Source organism: Dryobates pubescens, chromosome 20 (genome assembly GCF_014839835.1).
Source record: "Dryobates pubescens isolate bDryPub1 chromosome 20, bDryPub1.pri, whole genome shotgun sequence".
Lineage (NCBI taxonomy): Eukaryota > Metazoa > Chordata > Aves > Piciformes > Picidae > Dryobates > Dryobates pubescens.
The window spans coordinates 17,020,216-17,048,195 of record NC_071631.1 but is presented as its reverse complement, the minus strand read 5'-3'; the positions used below and the strand labels follow the sequence as shown (position 1 = coordinate 17,048,195).

The window sequence follows — 27,980 nt, the reverse complement described above, 5'->3', positions numbered from 1 at the left end:
CCTTTGCAGATCAGGCTGCAGGACACAAGATTGTGTGTGGGAAGGACTGACCCTGCCTTCAGCCACTTTGCAGCCTCAGCCTGCAGAGACGACACGGCCACAGAGTCACACTTTCTACGTTTATTGCATGCAGAAGAATGACCCAACTGGAAACCACTCTGGCTCTCCCTCTTTCCTGGCCATAACCACGTTTAACCTACTGCCAGTGGAGCTCTCACAGTGAACTCCCCTCCCTTTTGCTGTCACAGCAGCGCCCGAGGGACTGCAGGGCCCCCAGTGTGTCCTCACACGCTCCTGCTGGCCTCCTGGCATGGCCAAGCTGCATTGGGAAGCAGAGATAGCTAAGAGAGAAAGTATGCAGCCCTAAATGCTAGATGCTCCGTTCCTGTCATCCCTGCTGCCTCCGTGGGGAGAGGTCTTTTGGAGAGGTGAACTCCTGAAGGAACCAGATCCAGCACACCTCTGGAGCCGCTCAGTGCCTGAACCGGGAGAACTTGGGGGAGCGGCTGGCTGGGTGGTACCGCTGATACCCCTCTGACGTGGCCGGGAGCAGCAGGAGGCTGCTCGGTGAATCCTTCTGGCAGAGAGCCATGGCCTCCTTGTAGTTTATCTTCTCTTTAGTGATAGGGTCAATGAGATCTTTCTCGTAGTTGGACTCGTCCTGGAGCCTGTTGGCCAGGTCAGCTGTTATCATCCCGGTCTGGGCGGCTTCCAGCACGGGGATGCGGCCAGTTTTCTTGGGGTCGATGAGCCCGCCGGTGAGATGCTGAACCTCCAGGTAGGGGAAAGCACTGTCCCTGGTCATCCAGCCCTTCTGAACTGCTTCACCCACAGACAGCCTGCGCTTGGTCACAGGGTCCTCGATCCCTGTGAAAGCCTTCTGGGCATTGAGCAGTCTCTGCATGTAGGTCCTGTCGATCAGCCCCCTCTCGACCGCCTTATGGACTGACAACCGGTCCCGAGAAATGAGATCTATGATGCCCCCCGTGGCAGCCTGGGCTTCCAGCAGCTTCTGAGCAGTCACGGGATCCAGCAGCTTCTTGGCAACAGCGGTTTTGATGTTGTACCTGGTGTCAGTGCTGGTGTCATACACCCCGGCGATGGGGGATGTGTCGTCACAGAAACACTTCTGTGAGGCTGAGGGGAAGAAGCTTTGGGTTTGGTGGGTGGTGGGTGATGAGGCCGGAGATTTGGAGATGATGGAGCCGATAGAGAGGGATGAGGGAGGCTTGCACTCCCCAGCCACCAGCAAGGCAAACTCAGAGATGGGAATCTTGCCATCCCGGTACAGCTGGTACTCCTCCTTGGTGATCCTCCTCAGCCTCAGTGCATCATCGATGGAGTACTGCTTCCCACTCTTCTTGTCAAGGAGAAGGGAGACTTCCCCGTTCGGGCCTAGGGTGGTGACTTCCTCCCAGTCACATTCCAGCTCTTGCAGCTGGATGTACTGGCCCCTGTCTATGATACCTCTCTTGTAGGCCTCGTAAGGCGACATATCCTTCCCTGTCTCGGGGTCCAAGATAGAGATCTTGGTGGAGAGGTTTGTCTCTCTCATCTGGGTCTCGTGATTGATTTCTTCCCGGTTGACTTTTGACTGGAGATCTCGAATGAACCTCTCCTTGTTGTAGATCTGGTCCTTCTCCCTGAGGATGTCTGCTTCCAGCAGGGCGAACTCGTGTTCCAGCTGCTTCTTCTTCTGCCTGTCATTCTCAGTCCGTTGGCTAAGCAGCTTGGACTCCTCCCGAAGGAAAAGGACCTTCTGCTGCTTCTGCCTCTCCAGGTCCCGCAGTTCACTCTCCAAGTTGGCTCTCTCCTGGATGGCCAAGTTCCTGGCTTTCTGCAGCTCCGTCTCTTCACGAGCCCATGTCCTCTTCATGCCTTCAGCTTTCTCAATCTTCTCCCTGAGCCGCCGTACCTCCTCCTCTGCCTTCTGCTTGGCTCCCCTCTCCCTGCTCAGCAGCTCCCAGATGCGTGCACGTTCGTTCTCCAGCGCTCTGTCCTTCTCCACTCGAATCACCTCCTTGTAGATGGTCTTCTCCTGGGATTTTGTTTTCTGCAGGACATCGACCTGCATCTGCAGGTTCTTGCATTCTCTCTGCAGGTTCAGCACCTCCATCTTCTCTCGGTCCAGCTCCACGCGCAGGTTGCTGGCAGACTGTTCCAGGACCGGATCCTTCTCCAGCTTCACCACTTCTTCCATGATGATTTTTTCTTGCACCGGGGCCGGGCTCTCCTCCAGCTCCTTGATTCGCAGCGTTATTTGCCTCATTTCCTTCTCCAGCGCAAGCCTCTTGCTCCGATCCTCCTGAAAGGTCAGCAGCTTCTCCTGCTCCTCCACCAGCGCCCGAACCTGCTGCACCTCACGTTCCAGGCGGCGCCGGTTGCTCACCTCCTCATCCAGGCTCCGGCTCAGCCTGTTGTGCTCATCGCGGAGCTTCGGGTCCTTTTGAGTCACTATCACCTCTTGGACAACCACCTTCTCCTCTGGCTTTCGCCTCTCCAGCAGCATGTACTTGTTCTGCAGGTCGTAGATCACGTCCTCCGCAGCTCTCCTCTTCTGGGCCATGATGCGCACCTCTTGGCGCAGGCGGTCGGCCTCTTTTTCCAGGAGGGGATCGTTCTCGTACCGAATGACTTCCTTGTTCACCAGCTTGGTTTCCACCTTGGATCTCTCCCTCTTCCATTCATCCCTTTCACCCTGCAGCCTAATGAGCTGCTCTTGGGTCCTGCCATTGGTGTTCACCAGTTCGTTGAGCTGCTCTTTCAGCCTGTCGATTTCCCTCAGGATCTCTGGACTCTTCTCATGTTTCACCACCTCCTCTATAACCTCCTTAAACTCCACCACCGGTTTCTGCGACCTGAGGACATTGAGCTCTGCTAAGGCCTCTTCCACTTGGCTGTCCACCTTGGTCCTTTTCAGAGTGACCTCCTGCAGCTCCCTTTTCAGGTGTGCAATTTGCCTCTCCGTTTCGGGATCCACCAGGAAGATCTCATTGACCCTCTCCTTAACCTCCACCCTTGGTTTTTGCTTCCCTGCAATGCTGTACTGGCTCTGCAGCTCTCCCAGCTCTCCTGTAAGCGCCAAGTTTTTACTCCTCTCTTCTTCAATCAGAGTTTTAAGCTTGGAAGACTCTTTCAGCAACTCTGGGTCCTGCTCCACCTGCTTCACCTCCTTGACAATAATTTTGGGTTCTGCCGTTTCGATCAACCTTTCCACCTCCTCGATCTTGTTCCTCACTTTCCCTATGGCCTCCTCAGCAGACTTCCTCTTGAAGGATTCCTCATTGATTTGGAGCTGCAGGGTCCTGACTGACTTCAGCATTTCTGGGTTTTTCTCCAGTTTGATCAGCTCCTTCACCACCACTTTCTCTCGGATGTTGGGCTGCTTTCTCTCCAGCATGTGCAGCTCCCTCCTCTGCTGCTCGAGTTCAGAAGCAGCAGCCAAGCTTTCCTCCTGGAGACGCTTGATCTCCTGACGAAGACTGGCTGCTTGGCTCTCCAGGCTTGGATCTTTCTCAATTTTGGTGATCTCTTTGGTGAGGAGCTGGGCAGGAGCAACTTTCTTCTCGCTCTCCATCTGGGCAAGCTTCCGGCTCATCGCTTCGATGTCTTCTTGCAGGCTCTGCCTCTTTTTGCCTTCCTCTTCGATCTGCTGTGCCATCTTAGACAGGTTGCTCTCCACCTGTGGGTCCCTGTAATACTCTATCACCTCCTTTTCTTCCACTCTTTCAATGGGCTTCTGAGTCTTCAACAATAGCAGCTTGTTTCTGTGTTCCTCCAGTTCCTCTTCAATCTTGGCCACTTTCCTCCTTTCCTCCTCTAGCTGTGACTTCAGGCCCTCAGACTCCCTGCTTGAGGTGGCTTTGTTTTCAGCCTGCTGGGTGTGCTCACGAACAGCTTCGATGTCCTCATGCACTTCCTTCTGCAAGGGAAAACCAAAGAATGAAACAAAAACCTAAAGTGGCAGGGAAACCAAATCACTCTGAGTCTGGAGCAGAGGCAAGGCATGGCAGGAGACAGAACTGCTACAGAATCCCCAGGGAGCCTCCAAATAAAGCTCTTTGTGAATGGCAAATGAGGACACACTGCCACCATCTCAAGCAGCTGACTTGCTGTGTCTTCCCTTTGTCATGGAAGTGCTGCAGCAGCCCACAAAAGTGCTTGGTGCTGCCTTGTTTTATCTGCAGCTGAAGGAGGGTGATGAGCCCAGTCCCCACTGTGCAGCAGATCCCTGCCACCCCAGCTCAATCACTTGTCCTCCCTGAGCACGCTGAAAGTCATCCAGACCAGAGACCTTTCCTACAGCTGGATCAAGCCCTATAAGTGCAGATAAGTCCTATTGCTTTGAAGTGTTCCTGGGAGGTTGTAAGCAGCCACATCACAGACAAAGCTGGAGTTGTCAGGCTGTGCAGGTTGATTAGACAGAGCTGAGGACAGTGCCTAAGAGCCCTAAACTGTTGGTTTTTTTTCCTGGAGTTGAGGGCCAGCAGAGGTGATCCAAGTCACAACCTAAGATGAGTGTCAGAGCAACTGTGATTACTCCATAGACTTTTCCTCACAGGGACTTCCATTCCTGTCCTTCTTCACACCTGCATGAGGAGTGAGTGAATCCCAGGCTGAGGAAATTGCTGACAGCTTTGGAAATAACATTACAGCATCCAACCTAAAGTACCCCAACCAGGCCAGGAGCTGTTAGCTGGTACCTTCTCAACAATCTTCTTGGCAAACTCCAGCCTGCTGAGCTGCTGTTTGTTTTCTGCTGCCAGCTCCATGTAGAGCTTGGTGACATCATTTTCCTGAAGGAGAAAAACAGCAGTGAGAGCCTTGTCCCTCTCACCCTGACACAGCTCTCTTGGACAGCACAGTCTCCCCACCTCTCTCTTCACCTGGATTCACCATTCCATGGACTAGTGTCTTCACATCTGACTTTCTACAGCAACACAGAGTCTAAAGACTCATGTAGCACCTCCTGACCCTTTTATTTGAATGCCTCTTAGATGCCTGCTACCCTACACAGGGTCCAGACTTCCAAATTCCCCTGGGGCCACAGATGGATGGCAGCTGGCAAACAGCCCAAGGTGATGCAGGAGAACTGGGGTGTAACTGGGAAGAGCCCTGAGGAGCTCTGGCTCAGTCCTGTCCTTGCACACACATCCTGCAAGTTTTCTCTTAGAATCATAGTATCAATAAGTTTGGAAAAGACCTCAGAGATCATCAAGTCCAACCTGTCACCCAACACATCATGACTACTAAGCCATGGCACCAAGTGCCACGTCCAATCCCTTTTTGAACACCTCCAGGGATGGGGACTCCACCACCACCACCTCCCATTCCAGTGGCCAACAACTCTCTCTGTGACACACAATATGGCAAGGAGACACCATCAGCAGTCTCCACCAAAGGTGCCACACACATCCCTAATGCTGGGCCTCATGTGCTGCTTTGCCCCATAGACAAAGAGATCCCTGATGACATCTGTCCTTGGGATTAGGACCATGATCAGTGGTGGCTGCAAGAGGGGACTAAGGCCTTGTAGAGGATGTGGGGCTTGGGTAAGCAGCTGGATAATGGTTTCCATGCCTTTATCTAAACATTTCACCTGAGCCTGGATGCTTTCTTGTAGCGGGGTCACACGCAGCCTCTTTGCAGCAGAGTCAGTCAGGGTAGGGTCCAGAGAAGAGCTGTACTTGCCTGCCTCAAGTTCATAGTCCTGGTCAGAGCAGAAACAGAAGAATCAGCTGGGATCTCCTGGGTGAGAGGCTAAGGGAGTTCTACATGGGGGAACCAAACCATACATTGAGGGTGGACTGCAAGCTCCGGGACAGTCTGACTACTGCATCCTTCTCGGGCTCCTTGCTTTTGATCTCCTCCACCAGCCTCTGCAGGAGACACACAGGATGTTAGGGACAGGTTGAAATACAGCAGCCCAGTGATACTCTTGCAGTAAGACTCTTGGTCTGTAGCTCCCCCTCAAACTGGAGGGAATGGTGAGAACAGAACATTTAGGAAGAGCCTCTGGGACTTCAGAGGTTCTCAGCAGTGCTCTCACTTGGCCAGGACCTGCCACACTGATTTACTGTGTCCAGCTTTGGGCTCCCCAGTTCAAGAGGGACAGGGTCCAACAGAGAGCTATGAGGATGACTGAGGGACAGCAGCACTGCTCTGAGACTGAGAGTCCTGGGGCTTTTTAGTCTGGAGAAGATAAAACTGAGAGGGGATTTAATAAATGTTTATCTGATGGCTGAGTGTCAAGAGGGAGGGGACAGGCTCTGCTCACTTGCACCCTGTGATAGGAAAAGGGGCAGTGGATATAAACTACAGCACAGGAGGTTCCACCTCAACATGAGGAAGATCTTCTTCACTGTGAGGGTCACAGAGCACTGGAACAGGCTCCCCAGAGGGGTTGTGGAGTCTCCTTCTCTGGAGACTTTCAAGCCCCATCTGGATGTGTTCCTGAGCAACCTGTGCTGGATTCTGTGGTCCTGCTCTGGCAGGGGAGTTGGATGGTCTTTGGAGGCCCCTTCCAACCCCCATGAGCCTGTGCTCATGGATGAGATAAATACCAGCCAACACAGAGACCTCCCCATCTCATCATCTCAGCTAGTCAAGTCAGTATCTGCTCAAGGAGAGAAAGATGCAACATCTCAGCCCCAGGTGCAATCTTTCAGGACCTGGGTGTGCCCTCCCCATGAAGAGGCTGTCAGCCTGGGGGTGGCTAGCACAGGTGAGGACCTTTGCCCTGTAGATGAATGCAGTGGGGCAAGATGCATCATCTGTGGGCTGCGATCCGCTGTGTCCTCCTTCCTGTTCATTCCCTGTGATGGGTGGAGCACCCAGCTGGGAGCTGGCTGGCCCTACTTTGCATGCTGTTCACAAGCAAATTCCCCCATCCCTGTGAGGCTGCAGGTTATGACCCCTTGCCCTGGAACACACCTTCTGTGCCTGCAGCTTGTAGTTGATCTGGCTTGGCCCATCGGTGGTCTTCACTTGGTGCTTGGGTAGGTTGTTCATCCAAAACATCAGGTTCTCGTTGGAGTTTTGGAACTGCTGGTAGGTGAGGCTGATATTTCTGAGAGTCTTCTCTCTGCACAGCACAAAGGTGAACAGGAACATTAAGGGGAAGGGCAAAGATTCACAGCCAGGTTCCTAAAAAGGTGGTGAGAATGGCGCCACAACGAGCACCAAGGTAAGAAGCACAAGTGGGTGACAGCTGGTCCCTGAGCAGGGAGCACAAGCCTGTGCACATCAGGTTTGCTACTCCAGCATGAGCACAACTTGAAAGAGGAGGAAGAAGGCAGGCAACCAACAGCAATGCCTGTGAGAAGTGCTAAGCACCAGGGTGCCCCTGGGCAGAGCCACTGGGGCAGGCAGAGGCTCTCTATCGGGAAGCTCAAAGCCTGTGCTCTGCCTAGGGTGGTGGCAGCTACACAGCAGGACAGCCCTGATCCTTGGTGTGGCAGAGCAGTGGCCAGGATCAGGGTCTTGCAATGAAGACCACACTCCTGGGCCTGGAATGCTGGTCCAGGTTAGTCAAGGGGAGGAGAGATGCTGCCACCCTCACCGCTGATCCAGCTGGTCTGCCACGGCGTGGTAGCGGTCATTGAGGAGCTGCACCTCCCGCTTCTGCCGGGGCAGGTCGGGGCAGTACTCCTGGAAGTTGTTCTGCACAGCACTGCAGCTGTGCTCAGCATCCTTCAGCCCCCGGTTCAGCTTCAGCACGCAGTCCTCCTGGGCCACCAGCTCCCGCTTCATCTTCTGCAGGGGCAAAAAGACACCTCCAGGAGTGCCCTGGTCCAGGCACCAACCAGAAACCCCCCCCTTGACACGGCAGTGCAGTGCCTAGGGGGTAGCCAGGCTCTCCAAGGTGGACACAGCATGGAAGAGATGGAGCAGTAAAGAAGGTGGGAAGCAAGGTGGGTTGGATGGTGCATGGAGCACAAGGGAGAAGCTGAGGGTGAAGGCAAAAAAGGGTCACAGTGAGTGCTATGATGGGGCAGTGAGGTTGGGAGCAGGAAAGCAGAGAGGTGGGTGTGAGGCAGAGCAGCAGAGATAGGGGGTGCATCATGTTTTTAGGGACTCCAAAGGTAACCTGAGAGGGACAGAGCTTTCTGCTAGCCAGTGAGTGCAGGTCAACCTGCAGCACCAACATAAAGCTTTCAAGGAACAAGTCCCTAGGAATCCTTCCTCACTGGCCCCTGGGGCTGCTCACATGAGTGAAGTCCAGCTCTCCCCACCACTGCTGCCTGAGCTCAGAGACCTCCCCTCCCAAAGAGCCTGATGTGGCCCTACCTGCAGGTCGTTGGCCCGGTCCTGCAGAGCGTTGGGGGATGCAGGGATGATGCTGTCCTGAGCCAGCTTGGCCTCAAACGTGCTGACAATCTTGTCTGTGTTCTCAATCTGAGTCTCCAAGTTCAGGGCAGCCTTAGCCCTGGGGAAGGGAAAAATGACAGGACAAGGTTAGCTCTGGGACACCCCATTCTTCTCCCCTTCTCTCTGATTTTGCATGTTTAAGCTCGTTTAACATCAGAGAACAAGCATTGTGCACTCACAACCCTACCATGCTGCCCCAGAAGTCAGATGTTGCATTTCACCACACAGGGCAGCACTGGCACACACCCCACTGTGGTGGACTTTCCACAGTGGGGGGGATTTGACCATGGAGGAGAAGAGAGAAGAGAGACGAGAGACAAGAGAAAGAAAGAGAAGAGGACCAGACCAGGTTGGAAGAGACCTTCAAGATAAAGTCCAACCTATCATACAACACTATCTAATCCACTAAACCATGGCACCAACCACCTCATCCAGTCTCTTCCTAAACACCTCCAGTGCTGGTGACTCCACCACCTCCCTGGGCAGCACATTCCATGGGCAATCACTCTCTCTATGAAGAACTTCTTCCTAACATCCAGCCTAAACCTCCCCTGGCACAGCTTGAGACTGTGTCCTCTTGTTCTGGTGCTGGTTGCCTGGGAGAAGAGACCAACCCCCACCTGGCTACAACCTGTATGTAATGTACGTGTCCAGAGAAGGGCAATGAGGCTGGGGAGGGGTCTGGAGCACAGCCCTGTGAGGAGAGGCTGAGGGAGCTGGGGTTGCTTAGCCTGGAGAACAGGAGGCTCAGGGGACACCTAATTGCTCTCTACAAGTACCTGAAGGGAGGTCATAGCCAGGTGGGGGTTGGTCTCTTCTCCCAGGCAACCAGTACCAGAACAAGAGGACACAGTCTCAAGCTGTGCCAGGGGAAGTTTAGGCTCGAGCTGTGGAGAAAGCTCTTCCCAGAGAGTAATTGGCCATTGGGATGTGCTGCCCAGGGAGGTGGTGGAGTCCCCATCCCTGGAGGTGTTCAAATAAGGTTTGGTTGTGGCACTTGGAGCCATGGTTTAGTTGTCAGGAGGTGTTAGGTATTAGGTAAGAGGTTGGACGTGATGATCTCTGAGGTCCTTTCCAACCTGGTTGATTCTATGATCCTGTGTTGATACCTCTGTGTAAGGACTTCCCTCCCTCATCCCCACCCAGACCTTGCCATCCCCACTCACTTCTCGTTGTACAGGCTGGAGAGCATATTGACATCGTTGTATTTACTCCTGAGGGCATTCAAAGTGACAGGCAGCTGGGAAGCAGAGGTGCTGCTGGGTTTCTTGGACAGGTAGGTCTCACACTCCTTCTGCAAGGTATCCTTGGCTGCCCCCAGGTGCTCAAGTTTCTTTGCTGTTTCCTGGCACAGCAGAGAGCAGAGTCACCCAACACAGCCACAGCAGTGCTGCTGTGAAAATGTGTCTCCCTCAGGGGCAGATTGTTGCTGTGGGGCTCGGGGTGTGGTGGCTCACTCACAGGGATCTGGCCCTTGAGGCACAGCCCCATCTGGACTGGGGCTGTCTGGCAATGGCAGGGTGTGGGAAAGACATCCCACCAGGCAGAGATGGAAGAAACCTACTTGCCTGAGTCTATCCTCCTGGATAAACACCCACAAATGAGGATGCAGCAAGGTGAACTACTATGGATCCAGCTCTAATGCCAGAGGAAAGGGGAGGGCACCAGGGCACCGCCTCTCCTCCCGTCCCCCTTTACATCTACCAGTCTGTACTCCTCATCAGGGGAGCCAAAACTGGTCCTTGGATTAATTCCCTCTATCCCATAGCCTTTTATGTCACAGACTTGAGACTGAAAGGTGACAGCATCCCCCACAACAAGGCTGAGGACTCCCCAGGAGTGGTCCACAGCTCTCATCTTGCTGCAGAGCTCAGCCAAGAGAAGGGGCTGTGCTTCTCAAGGGTTTGGCCTGACCTGTCCCATTTAAAGGGCTCAGGCCAGCCTGAAACCCTTGCAACTGAAACATGGTTTCCTCCTTTGAGGCTGGCATCTCCTGTGGGATTCATGCATCAGTTCTCTTTTGGGCCAAGGGCACAGCTCTGCCAAACTCCTCCTGCTCCGACCTGCCCGCAGCACTCACCTGCTGCTGTTTGATCCTCCTGGCAAGGTCATCTGTGGGGTCATTGTAGTTCACTGGAGACCTCACTCGGGTCAAGATCTCCTTCTCCACGTGGATCAGGTCCTTGCCAACATGATCCAGTCTACTAAGAAGCTGGTCAGCTTGTGGATCATCCTGGACTGCAGGGGGGCTCTTGGGCAAAGCTGCAGTGAGACACAGCCTGGATTAGTCCTCATTGCTCAGCTGTCAGCCCAGCCTTGGGCCCTTTCCCCAAGCTCTTCCACACATGGTCCCTACAGCTCCAGCTCCCTCTCATGACAGCCCTGCTGCAAAGCTCTGCCCTCTGTGCTTTGCCAGCTCTGAAGGACACAGGCTTCTCCTGGCCACGGGGGTTTGGTGCAACCAGAAACAACTCAGTTCTCATTTCTAACCCACAGAGCATCACACACTTGGCTGTGCCTACCCATGGCAAAGGCTTAGGAAAATGGGTCTAGCTCTGCCCTGGTCAGCCAGAGCTCAAGTCCAAAAGAGGGACAAACAGGTCCTGCCATGCAGACATATCCCTGCTCAGCTTTCCTGGGAGCTTTTGAAGCACAGCTGTGGGGGTAACACAGCTAGCCAGCAGCTGGGATTTACCCATGGCTGCCTGCTTATTCCACAGCCCCCAGCTAGGGAAGAGACTGTGAGAGATCCAGATCCCAAGGAAGATTTAATTAAAGCTTCTGGGCAGGCACATCCCCCTACAACCACTGATGGAGCTGGAGGTCAATCTCAGCAGTCTGAGAAAGGCTGCAGAGAGTTTAAACTAATTGCCTGAGACTTAGACTAGATGTAAGAAATGAAATGATTCACTAGGAGGGTAGCGAGGCACTGGCCCAGGCTGCCCAGAGAGGTGGCAGATGCTCCATGCCTGTAAACATTCCAGGTCAGGTTGCACAAGGCTCTGAGCAACCTGATCTAGTTGAAGATGTCCCTGCTTTCTGCAGAGGCTTGGGCTGGAGGAGCTTTCAAGGTCCCTTCCAATGCATCCTGTAATTCTGTGACCAGGTGGTGAGTCCTGAGCAGCAGCAGGAGTCAGGTTATCCCCTCTGCTCATTTCCCTAGAGCAGGAGGCACCCTCACCCTGACCCCCAGGTACCTCTGCCTGCTCAGGTGGGTGCTCTGCTTCCAGCCTGGGCTGGGAGCTCTGAAAGGAGTTGGCAAGGACTTGCTGTGGAGAGAGCTTGACTAAGCAGCTGACTTACCTTGCTGGCTGGGCTGGACCTGCTCCTTGTGGCTGCGTCTCAGGGTGCTCTGCACTGCTGCTCGCTTCTGCTTCACTGTGTTCAGCTCCCCTTCCAGCCTGTGAGCAGAGAGGAGCAGGACAGGAAAGAGCTGCAGTGAGCAAATGTCCCCAGAGGCAGGGGCAGGCTGGGAGCCTGAAGCCTTTTGTAACTCAGAGCTGTCCCTTAGGAAAGGGGAGAACAGCTGCTTGGTTTGAGCAGCTGGTTTCTCCCAATGGAAGCAGTGTTTCCAGCCCTCAGCAGAAGCTATCAAAGCTGGGAAGGTGCTTCCAGTCCCTGCAGCACCCTGCAAGTGTCACAGGAAGTGATTTCAAGCAGCTGCTGCTGTGGCTGCTGCACTAGAAACCAAGTCTCACATGGAAGGAGCAGGAATCAGCCAAAACATCTCTGATGGAACCAAGAGGATGGAACCTTTGAAGGACCAGCCTAGCTCACATCCCTACCCTGGACTGCTCCAAAGACACCAAGCCCCAGTCCCTCTGGCCACCATCCAGTCCCTCTGCAGGGCCAGGACATACCCAGAAGAACTGAAGGGTGCAGCAAGCTGGGAAATCAAAGAAAGATCAATATTTTGGTTGTAGGAAGGGAAACAAACAGTGGGGACTGAAACAAGCTGTCAGCTGTGGCCTGAAAGGGGTGAGAGTTTTCCAGGCACTGCCTCCAGTGCTCTTCTCCAGGAGGATGAGGGTGATGGAACACTGGAGATCCCATCCCTGGAGACATTCAAGGTCAGGCCTGATGGGACTCTAAGCAACCTGATCTAGTTGGGGATGTCCCTGCTCACTGCTAGGGGGCTGGACCAGATGACCTTTGAAGGTCCCTTCCAGCCATTCTGGGACCGTCCTGCGTTCCAAATGTTTTCCTTTCCGTTTTACCACACACACAAACCCCAGAAATCCAAAGGATTCAGTAACCTGGGATGTGTGAAGGGGGTTTTGCTCTCAGGAGGAGCCACACAATGAAGCTATCCCCCCTGCATGACTGGGGATCTGGGTGCCCCTTGTGGGTATGCCCAGCTGGCTGCAGGTCTGGGCTGTGGCCTTTCCACAGCGCTCAGCGGCACCGACTGATCCCAGCTCCATAAAGGGAATGCCAAAGGGAATGCCAAAGCTCCCCTGCACTGCCAACCCCATCCTGTGGGAACCACTCCAGCTGCAGGAGCACCAGGCAGTGGAACACATGGTGGTGGAAGGAACAGCTCTTAATCTCCAGCTGGGGGCTGCTTGAGAGGAGATCCCACAGATAACTCCGTCCTGTTTGGCAAGTCCCAAGCTCCAGACTGATTCTGCAGTGAATTTAATCAAACCTATGCAAGTCACATGTTTGGGTGAAGAAATCAACCTTGCCTGCCAGAAAACTCTTTGACAGTGAGGTCCACGGAGGGTGCAGGGCTCTTGAGGAGTGGCAGGAACCTGGATGAGATACTTGGGTGCAGGAAACAACCCCTGTCCAGGAGGGACACCCCAGAGGGCTCTTCCCAGCTGCTCTTGCACAGAATCACAGAATCAACCAGGTTGGGAAAGACCTCAGAGGTCATCAAGTCCAACCTCTTACCTAATACCTAACACCTCCTGACAGCTAAACCATGGCTCCAAGTGCCACATCCAAGCCTTTTTGGAACACCTCCAGGGATGGTGACTCCACCACCTCCCTGGGCAGCACATCCCAATGGCCAATTACTCTTTATGGGGAGAGCTTTCTCCTCAGCTCGAGCCTAAACTTCCCCTGGCACAGCTTGAGACTGTGTCCTCTTGTTCTGGTGCTGGTTGCCTGGGAGAAGAGACCAACCCCCACCTGGCTACAGCCCCCTTTCAGGTCTGCAGCTGAGGCAGTCAGGCTGCCTCTGACCCAAGAGCATCTGTCTGGGCTGAGCTCTCCACTGCAGACTCACCTGTTGACCTTGTCTATGGACTCAGGGTCGGGTGGAGGGATGGAGAAGCAGGCAGAAGGTGCTTCCTGGACCACACCAGCGCTGCTCTGCACCACCCACATCTCTGGGTTGCTGTTGTCCTTCAGGGTGTACTTGTCACCTCTGGTCAGCTGCACCTGGCACACAGACACAGACCCCGGTCACAGGCTTGGCTTCCCGACACTGGAGCCGCTCCTCCCACCAGGAGCCAAGAGCTGGAGCAGCCAGAGAAGAATCCAGCTGTCTGCCTCATCTGAGGGCACTGCTAGTCAAGCCCTCACCTCCCCAGCATCCCAGTCACAGAGGGTGTCCAGGGTGAGGCTCTGGGGGGGCCGTGTCCTGCGCAGTTTCAGGGGGCTGATGTCTTTGCTCCTCCTCTTCAGGTCGGCGATGCTCTTCTCTGCCTGCTTCACTGCCTTCTCCTCATTCTAGACAAAGCAGGGGAGACAGTGGTCATGGCCAGGCTTGGAAGGCAAGGCAGGGGCTGACCACGCTGCAGTGGGTGTGCTGGGGCCGGTTCTCCATCCTTGGGTGATCACTGCTTGGTTTCCTTCGCTCACAGCAGAACTGCCCTTGGAGGCACAGCCTGAGTTTGCCCAGGGTGGTCCCATCCTGTCATACTAAAATCCCCTGGAGAAGGTTTTCTTCTCAGAAGAGGAAGAGACAGCTGCCAAGAGGTGGCTGCATTGCAGTGTGAGGAGGCACTGAGATCTCAGCACCTCTTGGGAGCTAAATGTGTTGCATGCCTGTGAAGATACCACGTCTCCTCCCTCTCCCCTGGGCAACAGTTCCTCTCCTACCTGCACCTCAGCCCTGAGGTCAGATTTTTTATTCCCTCCCTTGCCTTTGGCCCATGAGAGCGCTGAGGAGATGGGAGGACCTTTCCCCCCTGCTTGGATGCCAGCAGCTCATGCTGTCTGTGGGCCCTCTAATCCAAGTTTCTCATGTTTAGGGCAAGGCACAGCTCCTCCCCATGCTTCTCCTTTACTCTGATGGTGATCTGGGGCCTGGCTGTGTGTCATTGATGGAGACAAGCGTCTTCCAGGGGTCACTGCCCTGCAATGTGGACCTTCTGGGGCTACAGGGACTCAGTGTGCAGAGCACAGCATTGCCAAGGACTTCTCCTTCCCTAGCCCAGAGCTGGGATGAGCTGTCCCAGGAGAGTTATTTACCCATCTCTTCCCTTATAACCTCCCTTATCTCCTGGGGAGGTTGCAATGTTTGGCCTGCCCTTGGCTCTGGCTAGCATCAGCAGCCCTGAAGACCTCACCTCCAGCTGAAGCAGCAGATCTGACACCACACCAGGGCTGCCTTTATTGAACTTGCTGTATTTGGTGTCCAGGTCAGTGTTCATCTTCTTGAGGGAGTGGCTCACAGCCTCAGCATCATCCTGGAACTGGAGGTGGGGGCAGGAAATCAGGGATGAGAGGACATTATTGTCTCCAAGTCCAGTGGGGCCTCTCAGGTCCCAGCATCTCTCCCACAGCCTGACTGGGGCACACAAGACCCTACAGACCATCCTCAGAGTGTGCTTGGAAAAGGACCCTCCATCACCTGAGCCACAGGCAAATGATCCCAATCAAGAGACAAGCCCCAGGTAATGACCATGTTTTGGGGGGTGTTTCCCCAAAACACCCTCACTAGGTGCAAGCAAAGGCTCTCCCATCCTCATCCCAGCCTTGACCTTGCAGCCATGTGGCAGCAACGTCCCAGCCTTGACCTTGTAGCAGTGCTCTCCTCATTGCTTCTTACCTTCTTATAGCTCTCCACACTTTTCAGCTGACTCTCCTGGCAAATGCAGAGGTTGAGGAAATTCTGCCACTCATTCTTCAGGGCCTCCTGGTGAGCCTGTGGTGGGACAGAGCATGACTCAGTGGGCTCCAGCTATCTCCCCCCCCCCCACCAGCCTTCCTTTCCCCAGAAGTCCCAGAGATCAGAGGAAGAGGAAAGATTGCTGCTGGGCAGAGACAAAGCTATGCCCAGGCACTGCCTGATGCTGAGCCTGAGCAAGGGCACTGCTTGGCAAGGACCTGGCTCACCCAGAGCCAGCCACCATTTCTCAAGGGGTCTCAGTTCCAGTGGTGCTGGTGGCTGAAAGCCCACCTCAGCTTGCCACTGTGTCCATGGGCTTGGAAACACAGCCTTGGAGGTTGGGAGGTGGCTTCACTGGGGAGAGGTTCTAGCCAGGTCAGAGCTGGAGTCTCACAGCAGCATGACTGCAGCTGCTCATGTCTGAGCACCAGAGCAGGAGCTGGTCCCAGCACACAGATGTCAGCCACTATCTGCTGGAGGTTTCTGAAGGGTAGAACACCCTGCACTGCTCTCAGCCTCCCCAAAGGGCTGGGGCAGGCGGAGAGATGCTGCAGCACAGTGGGTGCAGTGCAGAAGGGAAGATTGACACAGCAGCTCTGCAGAAGAGGTGGTGAGGTCTCTACCAACCCAGCTCCTGACTCCTGATGCACAGAGACATCCTGTTTCCCTTACAGGGCTTGGGAGGAGACCTCTTCCCCTACCTGGATGGGTTTGACAGCTGGGTGCTTCAGCTCAATCATCCTATCCCCATCGTCCTGAAGATGGTTCACAAACTCCTCCTGGCTGAGCAGCTCATTGGACTTGAAATCCTGAGGGGGGAAGAGAACTTTCACGACCTTGGGGAGCACAGAGTGGTCTCCTGGGGCACCAAACCCTATGGAGCAGAGAAAAGGCTCCCAAAACAGAGAGACCTTTGTTTGGCTGCTTGCTTTTTAACAAAGAAAGGGCCAGGCAAAGGCAAAACAAATGAGCCAGGCTGGGCCCTCGGGAGGCATCAGGGCACTCATTCACAGAGCATTTGCCTAAGCAATTAGCCCTCTCCTCTTCCTGCTCCCAGCACGTAGCAGTCACTGGGTGTTGTGCTTCGGACCTCGAGGCTGACAGGACACTGAGCCCTTCCCTTCCCTCTGACCACTGGCAGCCTCACCAGTGGCTCTCTCACGTCTGATCCCATGTGCCAGCTCTGGGGACAGGAGGGGACAGAGCATCTCCTCCTTAACTCCGCTGCAGACCCAGAGCGTCTCTTCCACCCCTGCTTCTGTGCCCAGCACCGCTGGGCTGCCCTGGGAGGGCAGCAGGCTCGGGGCTGGTGGTGGCTGCCCAGGAGGCTGGGGTCCAGCCTGCAAAGCTGACAGCCTGGGCTTGGGCAGCCTGGGCTTGGGCAGCCTGGGCTTGGGCAGCCCGCGCTGGCCAGGCCACGCCGCCGCCCCCAGGGGCTCACCTCGTACTCGCGGCGCAGGCTCTGGACGTCCACCATCTGGTCACTCCAGTCCTGCTTCAGGATCCTGGTCTGCTGCTCTGTCAGGTAGCCCAGCTCCTTGGTGCAGCCCTGGAGGTGGTGGTACAGGCTGCCCAGGCTCTGCCCACGCCAGATGGAGGCTTTCTGTCCATGCACACAGAGAGAGGCAGCATTGGTGCCAGGTCCTTGGCCAAGCAGTGTCCTCCTCCCCAGGACCCAGCTCGCAGGAGATTCCCAGAGACCTCGGTGAGACACCTTGCTGTTATCTGATGGGGCTGCTGTTCCCTCTGCCTCCTTCACAGACAGGATAAGTTTGTCTAACCAGACTCTCAGGTGTGGGCTGGTGCCTGGGGCAGGCTGAGAGTGAGCCCAGCACTGCTCCACTCCCCACAAATGCCATCCCTCAGCTTTAACCTCCACAGGCTAAACCCAGCACCTTCTTCCTGGCCACCACCTTGGCTCCAGCTGCTTGTTTCCTCTCTGCAGCCCTTGCTAGGGATCAGGGCAAGCCTCAACATTTGCAATCCCAGCTTGGAACAGCGTGGGCTGGGACAGGGTTTCTGCTGCCACATCTGTAAGCCTGAGCTGATGGACACCTGCAGCTCCAGATCAATGACCCACGAAGAGGAGACCCAGATCTTACCCACAGCACTGCCCTGAGGGCAGCCAGCATGCTCCACATTTACACCCATCCCAAGGTGGGGAGGAAATGGGGAAAGAAGATAAGGGACATGACTTCACTGTGCAAGACCAGAGGTAGCTCCTGCCCTGAGCTGGGCATTCCCTGCCCATCAGGGCTGGTGTTACTCTGCTGCATGACCCCACGTGCCCAGAAAACCACCAAGAACTTACCAGCAAGTCCTTGTACTGGCTTTTTAAATCTGCCACATCCTGGGTTGCAACATGGCCAAGATCAAAGAGAGAGAGAGAGAAAAAAACAGAGAGAGAAAAATGCTGTTACCAAAACAGGTGGTGGGAGATGAGATGGTTTATGGAAGATGCTTTAGAAACCACTCAGGAACCACCTCCCTGGCTTGATCTGTCCAAGCTCAGGTCTCCCCATGCCCTCTGCAGGGCAAGGGTGGAGAAGTAGAGAGAACACCAGAGCAGAGAGGATCCCCACCTGAAGCTGCCAACAACCAGGAGGGGCTGGAGGTTGCCTTACCCCAGAACGGAGGTTCTTGATCTGGAGGCCATAGGCTTCAATCTCCTTCTGGAGGATGTTGTGCTCAGCTATTTGCTTCTCCAGCTCTGACATGCCAGGGCCATACTGTCCTGAGTCGACTTGTTTCTGTGCAAAAGGAGCCAGGCAAAGGCCTTGATTTCAAGGAGCAGCCCCATGGAGTGCTGGCAGGGGCTGGGCTGCCACCTGATACCAGCCCAGGAGGAAGGGAAAGGGAACTCCTTGCTGCTCACTGTGGCTGCTCTTGGTTGCTGTTTCCCCAGCCATACACAGGAGCAAAGATAACCAGCCCAGAAACCCCTGGTGTGCCAACCACCAGGCACCCTTCCCATGGTGGCATGCAGGGCATGGCCATGGTTACCACCCAGCCCTCAAGGGAACCCAAGGTGACTCCAAACTGGGCACTGCACAAGGCCAAAACCTTGCAGCGTGGAACCCTAGGATGAAAGGCTGTACAGTCTTTGAAGGCATCACCTTCCCCATCCTTTTACCCCAGAGCATGGCATCTCTACCTGATCCCCCTCAGGCAGCTCTTAATCAGAAGGGATCAATCAAGAGGGTCCTCCAGAGAATTTTAGGGGGTGGGAGAAGAGCCCTTCTCCTTCCCAGAGTTAATTCCACCACCCACAGTGTGATGCTGAGCACATGATGGCTGGCAGAGCCCTGCAGGCTCTGTGGACGTTGTCTGCCCTTGTAGGGGTTGGGAGATACATCCAAACCCAGCTGCTCTTACCATCTTTTGGTCCAGGATCCTGGCCCAGTCTACCCTGGGCCCCACATCAGGGATGTTCAGCTGCTCATAGAGGGCCCTGTACTCTGCACACAGCTGTGTCACACGGTCATGGAGCTGCTGGATGCTGCCAAGGGGAAAAGGCACACCTCAGGGTCACTTGGCAAGAGGGAGAAACAAGGTGGGCTTGGTAGAGCCCAGATTTCACCCCCAAGACCCAAGATGCTTGTTGTCCCTTTGAGACACTGCTCTTCAGCAGCAGAAGCACTTTGTCCTGCTGCTCTCCATCTCCAGGGATGGCTCAGGAATTACAGCCCAGAAGGAAGCTGCAGGGGGATCAGAGCTGCCCCTTTTCCACCTAGGAAACAACTCTTCCCTCCTGATCTCCACCTGGAAGGGCTGGAGAATGAAGAGGAGCACAGCTCCAGAGGCTACCTGAGGCTCTTCTCCCATTCAAACACCCAGCCCTGCTTGCTTGAAGGAAGGGTGAGCAGATTAGGAGAGGCAGAGGAGTGGATTTTCCCTGGGAGAGGGTCATGGTTTCACTCTGCATTCCTCTGGTACCTCTTCCAAGAGCTCCCAAATAACACTGTGGGGGTCACCCCGGCAGCCCCACACCCCTCTGTCATAGGATCACAGAATGAGATTGGGTAGAAGGGACCTTAAAGACCATCCAGTTCCAACCCCCTGCCAAGGGCAGGGACACCTTCTGCTGTCCCCAATATATTGGCAGAAGCCCTGATTTTGAAGCTAAAGTCTGTGGGGAGTGAAACTCTGCAGCTCATGGCAAGGACTGGAGCTCAGTCTCGATCCTGGGGGGCTAGGGGGCTCCCAATTGCTCCTTGCCCCCATCACTCCTGTCATCACTCTTTCTCTTATCTCCACAGCTACCTACCTCAGTCCCTGATCCCCTCCAGCCCTCCCTTCCAGGGACCCTTGGCCACAAGGCAGATCCCAAAGCTGGGTGTCCCTGACACAGGGAAGTCCTCACACCGGCTCTGATCTGCCAGCCTGACCCGCCGGCAGCAGCCCACCCACACCCCCAGCCAGTGCTGGCTTAGGCAGCAGCTCGTGGCAAGGACTGGAGCTCAGGCTGGATCCTGGGGGGGCTCCCCCTCCCACCTGCCCCTGCTGCTGCACTCACTCTTTCTCTATCTCCAGAGCCTGGGGGTGTTTCAGGCGCTTGGCACGGTCCACGTCCAGAAAGAGATCCTTCAGCAGGGTCTCCGCTTCCTTCAGGTCCCTGGCATTCTCCTGCTGGAACTCAAAAGCTTTGCTCTTCTGGTGATTGCTGGAATCCTGGAGACCAGGGAAGAGCAGAGGGAGAGAGCCTGGCTGGATCATCCAGACCTCCCAGCAATCCCCAATGCTGTGGGCCAGGGTGCCCAACACACCGACCACAGAGGAACCCTGCTGCAAGGGTGCAGCTGGGGAGCTGCCCAGCCACCTGCTTCAGCATCTCTCCCTCCAGCATGGCTCAGCCTGCCTGCCTCTGGGGGTGCTGGGAGGCACAGGGCTGTGCTGCTGCAGGTGAGGCAGCCTTGGCTGTGGGAAACATGAGGCAGAAAGCACAGAGGCTAGAACCTGGGAGGCCCTGGTCTGCAGCCCCAGGGGCTGGGAGGCTCTCTGGGGTTCTCTGTTCCTCCCCAGCCTCCAGTCAGCCTCCAAACCTGCGCCAGCGCTGAGCACCTGATGCACAGAGCAGACACCTGCCCTGCTGGCCCAGACACCACGCTTCCAGGTGAAGCTTTTCACCTTCCTGCCACCCTCTGCCACAGCTCACCTGCTTGAGTCTGGACTGTGTCTCCAGGATGTCCTTCTCCACCTGGTCAGCATTTGTCTGCATGCGGGAGATGAGCACAGCCAGCTCGTTGGTGGAGGACCTGAGAGGGGGAGCAGCAAAGCAAAAGCTTGGGTGAAGGCAATGCTCACCCTCCTCACCACTGCCCAGGACCTGACACATGTGCTCCTTCAAGCCTTTCCCCCATCTCCTCCTGGTCCCCAAAGAAAGAGCCTGAAGCTGTGACCAAGGGCATGGATGCCTGCAAGTGGTCAGTGCCTGGCTGCTGCCTTCAGCCCAGAGAGCCAAGAAGAGCCTGGGCTGCAGCAAGAGAAGTGTGGCCAGCAGGGCCAGAGAGGGGATTCTGCCCCTCTGCTCCACTCTGCTGAGACCCCACCTGGAGCACTGCATCCAGTTCTGGAGTCTCTGTTACAGGAAGGATCTGGAGGTGCTGGAAGGTGTCCAGAGAAGGGCCACGAGGATGAGCAGAGGGCTGGAGCTGCTCTGCTATGAGGACAGGCTGAGAGAGTTGGGGTTCTGCAGTCTGGAGAGGAGAAGGCTCTGAGGAGACCTAACTGTGGCCTTCCAGTATCTTAAGGGGACTGCAAGAAAGCTGGGGAGGGACTTTTGAGGGTGTCAGGGAGGGATAGGACTGGGAGGGGAATGGAGCAAAACTAGAAATGGGTAGATTCAGATTGGATGTTAGGAAGAAGTTCTTCCCCATGAGGGTGGTGAGAGACTGGCACAGGTTGCCCATGGAGGTGGTGGAAGCCTCATCCCTGGAGGTGTTTGCAGCCAGGCTGGATGTGGCTGTGAGCAACCTGCTGTAGTGTGAGGTGTCCCTGCCCATGGCAGGGGGGTTGAACTGGCTGAGCCTTGAGGTCCCTTCCAACCCTGCCAATTCTGTGGGTCTAGAAGATCAGAGGTGGTGTGCCCTGAGCAAGTGGGCAGGGGCTTTTTGCCCAGCATGCAGCTCATCTGCACAACTCCCTGCCACAGGACACCACAGATGTTTAGAAGTTCCTGAGGATTCCAAAAGCATCAGAAGAAAAGAAAAGAAAAGAAATTGCTATAGGGCTCCCAGCTGCAGCCAAAGCACATCTGGAATGGGAAGAGCCAAAGCCACAGACAGCTGGAGGCCAGGAGAGCAGCCTGCAGAGGCAGCACAACGTGCTTGCCCTGTTTGGAGGTGCTTCCCTGGGTGTCTGCCCTTGGCTGCTTGGGAGGGTGAGATGGCACTTCAGACTGAGCCAGAGCTGCCATCCTGTGCTCTCCTTTCATGCAAAGTGCTCTGCAGCTCAGCCTGTCGAGATGCTGGGCAGCTCAGTGCCACCCCAGGACTGGGCTGCAGTGAACAAGGGCTTGCTACAGGCACTACAGGCCCCCCCAGGCACTGCTTAGGCTGTTGCAGCCACGCTGCTTTCAGGGCTTGGGGACAAATTTCCCACAGCACAACCACCAAGCCTCTTCTCCATGGTGAAGATTCACTGGAGGGTCTCATCAGAGCACCCCCTGTGGCCTCTCACCTTGGTGCCATCACACAGCTGCTGGGCACCATCATGGCCCTTACCCCACCACCACTGCTGTGAACGAGCAGTGAGAGCCCTGCTTGGAGCAGCTGGACCCAGAGCTTGCAGCAGGGCATGGGATGGCTCCCAAAGTTCCCTGAGGAGAAGGAAGCACCAACCTTGGTGCCACCTGTGTCCCTGTGTCCTGTTGTTTCTGCCCTGGAGGACAGTGCCAGCCCTAGCCTCTAGGCAGGGAGAGCACTGTGCTGCCAGGATGGGGGCAGGCAGAGGTGGGAGGGTGTGGACTGAGAGCAGCATGGAGGGACACAGGTCCTTGGGTGAGTGCTGTGGGACAGAGCCCAGCAGAGGCTCAGCGTGGTTAGGGCATGACTCTGGGGGCTGAGAGCAGGAGGAAAGAGCTTGAGCAGCAACAAGGGGACCCTGTATGGGTCAGCTGAGAGGAAGGGCTGGTTGGCACCTCTTTGATGGAGGAAGAAGGCAGGAGAAAGGTGATGCCCTGAAGCAAAGCTACCCACACCTACCCTCCAGCCCTGTGGTTTCCCTCCTAGCCCCCAAATCCAGCAAAGGCAGCAGGAAGTGGTTCCCTTAATGGCTGTCATTGCTCCAGCTCCTCATCCTGGCTCCAACCACCCCACAGCTCACACCAGAGGCCATAGCAGATGCTGGGGCAGTCATTTGTTTCAGCCCCAAGTGCCTGGGAAGCACTGGGGTGTTCTGTGCTCACCCCAAGCCAAGCATTCAGATGCCACAGGTGGAGCTCCTGTCTCAAGTCAGCTCAGCCCACACTGACCATGGCCAAGCCTGTGTCACCCACAGCCCCAAGCTCCTGCTCACAGCAGCCTCCTGCCCCCTCTCCCTGGCTCCTCTCTGGGTTTGATTTCCCAAGAGGGTGGTGTGGGGTAGGGCTGGCAGCTTCTCCTGGCCATGCCTCAGCTTCCCTGCCTGCAGACTGCACTTCAGCAGTGCCCAGGGGCTGCTGTGCCCTGGCAGTGGCCTCTTCTGCAGGGTCCCCTTCCAAGGATCATGGAGGCAAAGAGCCTGTGTAGGGCATTTGTCATCAGTGTCATAGACCCATACAATTGTCAGGGCTGGAAGGGACCTCAAGGCTCAGCCAGTTCCAACCCCCCTGCCATGGGCAGGGACACCTCACACTGCAGCAGGTTGCTCACAGCCACATCCAGCCTGGCTGCAAACACCTCCAGGGATGAGGCTTCCACCACCTCCCTGGGCAACCTGTGCCAGTCTCTCACCACCCTCATGGGGAACAACTTCTTCCTGACATCCAATCTGAATCTACCCATTTCTGGTTTTGCTCCATTCCCCCCAGTCCTATCCCTCCCTGACACCCTCAAAAGTCCCTCCCCAGCTTTCTTGCCACCTGCTGCACCCTGTCTTTTACACCCTGGTAGAGATCCCTCCTGCCTCATCTCTGCCCCATGGGGGCCTTTCCTGGGGTAAGCTGCAGAGCTCAAGGGGATGAAGGGCAGTCCCATGTCCCACCACCACCGGCTGGATGGGAGCAGCACAGAGCCAGGACTGGCTCCTGGGGAGCCTGAGCACGCAGCAGGCTGGAAGCCCCAGCAGGTCCCCTCTGCCCAGGAGGTTACACAACCTCCCACTCATCCTCAACATGCCTGGAATGAGGTGGTGTCCCATGAGCAAATACTTAGCACCACCCAAATGTCCTGCCCAGGCTCTCTGCGCAGGGAGGAGATGGTGAGTCATGGGCTGGCCGACATCCCAGGGGATGGATGCCTCTTCCCCATGCACCAGGCAGAATCCCTCCTCCCAGGGGGACTGGTGGGGTGCAGCTCCCACCTAGGGAGGGTATGAATGGGAGCCTCATGTGGCCATGGATACCTCTGTGCCACGCCAAGGAGGGAGGAGCGACGATCCATCCTTGCCACCCACAGACTCCTGCTTATTGCTGGTGGCACCCCCTTCCTTCCAGGCTGAAGGACACTGGGATACCCCAGGTGATCTCCAGAGGTCCCTTCCAGCCCCTAACAGCCTGTGCTCTCTTGGGTCCTGAGGCTGGACACACAAATCAGATTTGTTGAGGCCAACCCACACCAAAACAGTCTCAAGCTGTGCCAGGGGAGGTTTAGGCTGGATGTTAGGAAGAAGTTCTTCATAGAAAGAGAGATTGGCCATTGGGATGTGCTGCCCAGGGAGGTGGTGGAGTCACCATCACTGGAGGTGTTTAGGAAGAGACAGGATGGGGTGCTTGGTGCCATGGTTTAGTTGATTAGATGGTGTTGGGTGATAGGTTGGACTTGATGATCTCAAAGGTCTCTTCCAACCTGGTTAATTCCATTCCATTCCATTCCAAAACTATGGACTGAAAAGATCAGCAACCACCCAGCCAGGAGGGCTTGGCCTTGCCCACCCCCAGCACTTGGCCTTGCCCACCCCCAGCCTGCACTGCTTGGGGCACCTGGGCTTAGAAGTGAGGATGCTGTTGCAAACAGCCTGATCTCCAGGGAATGTAATGCAGCCTGCAGAGTATTGGCTCAGGAGCAGAGGGAGCTCTCCTCTGTGTGTCCTGAAGGGGAGAGCCAGGAGGCCTGTGAAACCTGAGAGAAGAGGAGACCTGGAGACCCTGGAGCCAGCAACTGGACTGCAAGCAGCTTGCCAGCAGCCAAACCACCTCAGAGTCTGGAAAAGATTAGCATGGATGCTTGAGGAGCACTTAGCCAGAGAGGGGATGTCCTGGGAGGGGAAAGGTTTCCCCACACTGCCCTGGGTGCCAGACAAGAGAAGCCCTCTGTCCTCACCTGAGCCTCCCACCCTTGCCAGATGCCTTGGTCAGGGTGAAAGCAATGCTGAGGAACCTGTTTGGTACCTGCATGCTTAGAGAAGTGCCCAGACCACCACTGACCATGGCAGGTGCAGTGTGAGCTTCTCCTGTCCACATCAACACAGATCCACACAGCCTGCAGTGACACAGCTGCATCAATGTCCTTCCCTGGGGCTGTCCCTGCTGCCCCTGGGCAGTGCCCCCAACACTTGGATGGGATGTGATGAACCACAAGCTTGCCCAGGCTCACAGTGGGCATCCCTCAGCCTCCTGGAGCTTGGGTCCAACCCTGCCCCTGATCTGTGCTTACAGCTTAGCCCTGGGCTGGCCATGATGGCCAAGGGCAAGGCTGGGCAGAGCTCCACCTCTCCTCCTCCAGAGCCAGGGCAGGCCTCCTCCCTGGGGCTATTTCATGCCTAGGAGAGGCAGAGCACTGTTATTATCCTTATTAATTGGTTCATTTCTCATACCACTTTCTGCCCCCTGGACAGTCCAACTGCACACAAGGGACAGTGTCTCTGAGCAGGGGCAGGGCTGTCCTGCATTCCTGGTCACTCCAACCAGAGCACTGTTTGGGCAGGGCCACAGCACACACCCACCTCAGCCCTGATCCCTCCAGCCCCTCCTTCCAGGGACCCTTGGCCACAAGGCAGATCCCAAAGCTCCCTGACACAGAGAATTCCTCACACTGGCTCTGATCTGCCAGCCTGACCTGCTGGCAGCAGCCCACCCACACCCCCAGCCAGTGCTGGGTTAGTCCCCATGTCTGCCAGCCTGGGGACCATGCTGCTCTGATCAGGGAGAGGCAGAGGGAGGTGGTGGCAGAGGCAGCAATGCCAGGAGACAATGAAACCATGAGGTGACTTGCCATCCACCCCCAAAGCCACCCACAGCCTTCATCAAGATCACAGCTGGGCAGCCAGTCCTGCCAGAGTGGAGTCCACTCCTCCTCCTCAGGAGCTTGCCCTTTCTGCCCCACGATGCAGCACCTCCTAGATGCTCTTCAGGGACAGACCTGTGCTTGTCACTGCCTCCCTGGGGTGCATCCACCACGTGGAGACAGCAAAGAGCCCTGAGAGCTGAGGGATGCTCAGCAGCAGGGTCCCAGGGACCAGGGTGAGCTACCTCTCTAGGGGTCTGTACCAGCAGCAGCTGATCATGAACCTCCAGGAAGCTGCTGCTGAACTTCTGGCCTTGGGGCCACCAAGACCAGCTATGGGCCACCAACATTCTCTTGGGGCCATCTGTGGATGCTGTGCTGGCAGCTGCTCCTGACACAACTCATTCAACTTCCTTTTCTGAGCCACTGTGGGCACTGACCAAGCCCCAGGTCATGGCCAAAGGAGTGAGGCTTTGTCTGGGGGTTGGTGCCTCCAAAACCAGGCACAACTAGCTCAGTAACTGCCAGGCTGCTGGCTCCAGCCTCCATCCACAAGAGGGGTGAAGTCTTGCTGGAATGCAGCTGCAGTTATCCAGAGAGGCTCAGGCTGGGGGAGAACCTGACCAAAACTCTCCCGTGGTGCTGCAGGGAGCTGTCCCAGGAAGCCTCCTGAGGAATGCCCAGCCCAGGCTGAAAGCCAGCTGGGAAGCTGGGTAGCAAGGCTCAAACCAGAGGCTGACACAGCCCTGGAGCTTCTGGAGAGATGTCTCAGTGCAGTCAGGCCCCAGCAGAGGCTTGGTGCTCAGAGAACACCCCAGGTTGTCTCCAGGATGAGTCTGTGAGTGCTCAGCTCCACTGAGGCAGAAGCTTCTCATGGCAGGAGTCCAGTTCCTACATGAGGAAGACTCAGCCTTTGTGGGGGCCACCTCCTCCCCAGGTTCTGCTGCCCTGCCCAGCAGCACCTGGCCACCACCCTCCTCAGTGCTGTTTGCCAACGTGGGGCTTGGCCTCATAAACTCTGCAGCTGGGTGCAGCCCCATGGGGTGTCTGCACACACACCACCCTGGGCTGCTGCTGCTGCACCCCCAGCACGGGCCCAGCACCCCTCTCCTCCTCAGAACAGCCCCTCTGGGATGTCCTCAGCCTCTGAGCCTGTCTGGGGATGGGGATTCTGCAGCACCAGTCATGGCAAAGAGCAGTGCTGCTGAGAAGGTGGAAAACAACCCTGAGCTAGCAGCTGCAGGGAGGGATGAGCTCTTAGCAGGAGCCCCCACCGTGCTCCCTGCTCCAAGGGAAGCACCTTGGGCCCACCACACACACACACACACACCCCCCCTGGGAGCTTAGGCAATCTCTGCAGAGGGGATGTGGCTGCCAGATCCTTTTGGTGCTGCCTCTACCAGGCCTGAAAGAGGCATCCTCAACGATTTGACCTGCAGAGACCCAGCCTGTCCCCAGCATGCATCCGAGCAGACACCAGCAGCCCTCAGCCACCTTCACCACCTGAGCAGCACCAACCTGAGCATGCTTCAGGAATCCCAGCTCAGCATCACAGCAGCCTCCTACAGCCAGTGAGCCCTGGGATCTCAAACCCAGGCTGAGTATCTGCTTCACCACGGAGCAGATCTTGCTCCACCCAAGCAAAGAGGCTGCATTTGTTCTCCCTGCTCCTACCTGCCCAACAGGGGCTTTGGACCTCCCTGCTCAACTGACACAGCTCTCAGCATCTCCTCAGGCACTGCACATCCCAGGGGCTGTGCAGCCACTCCTGGGCTGGAGCACAAACCCCACTGAAGCCCGGGGCAACAGCTGGGGCACACCACGGTTTGGCATCAGCTCCCACCACCAAGCCCCAGCTTTCTGTCTGCTCCACAAAGAGGAAGGGCTCCTAGGGTGGCTTAGGAAGGCTCTTCCCTCATCTTCTCCCAGGGTCCCCAGGCCAGCTCAGAGAGAGGAGAGAGGTCACACTTACTTGCTTGGCTTGACAGGAGAACCTCTGTTGGGGGAACTTCTGCTCGGGGAGCCTTTGTTCACCCCCTTGAACATGTTGGTGAGGTCCCAGCTGGTCTCCGGGCGCCTGCGAAGCCTCGGGGGGCGCTGGCGGTGCTGCGGGGATGGAAGGAGCGAGACTCAGCCGGGGAAGGTCCTCGGCGGCAGCTAAAGAGCAGTTTCTGGGAGGCTCCTCC

At 56.2% G+C, this 27,980-nt stretch overlaps 1 protein-coding gene across 1 annotated transcript; it reads right to left on the bottom strand.

The window, feature by feature from the left end:
• Positions 1–118: 118 nt before the first annotated feature.
• Positions 119–27,980, bottom strand: EVPL (envoplakin). Its single transcript, XM_009897934.2, has 22 exons — positions 27,767–27,980; positions 20,589–20,688; positions 19,950–20,104; positions 18,809–18,932; positions 18,058–18,183; positions 17,745–17,783; positions 16,875–17,036; positions 16,135–16,242; positions 15,374–15,469; positions 14,892–15,017; positions 13,903–14,049; positions 13,604–13,758; positions 11,674–11,771; positions 10,451–10,632; positions 9,537–9,715; positions 8,290–8,428; positions 7,562–7,755; positions 6,934–7,084; positions 5,796–5,879; positions 5,600–5,710; positions 4,704–4,796; positions 119–3,922 (listed from the first exon to the last, which is right to left on the bottom strand). Exons 1-22 carry the CDS (start codon positions 27,838–27,840, stop codon positions 473–475), a joined length of 6,093 nt encoding a protein of 2,030 aa, XP_009896236.2. The 5' UTR covers positions 27,841–27,980; the 3' UTR covers positions 119–472.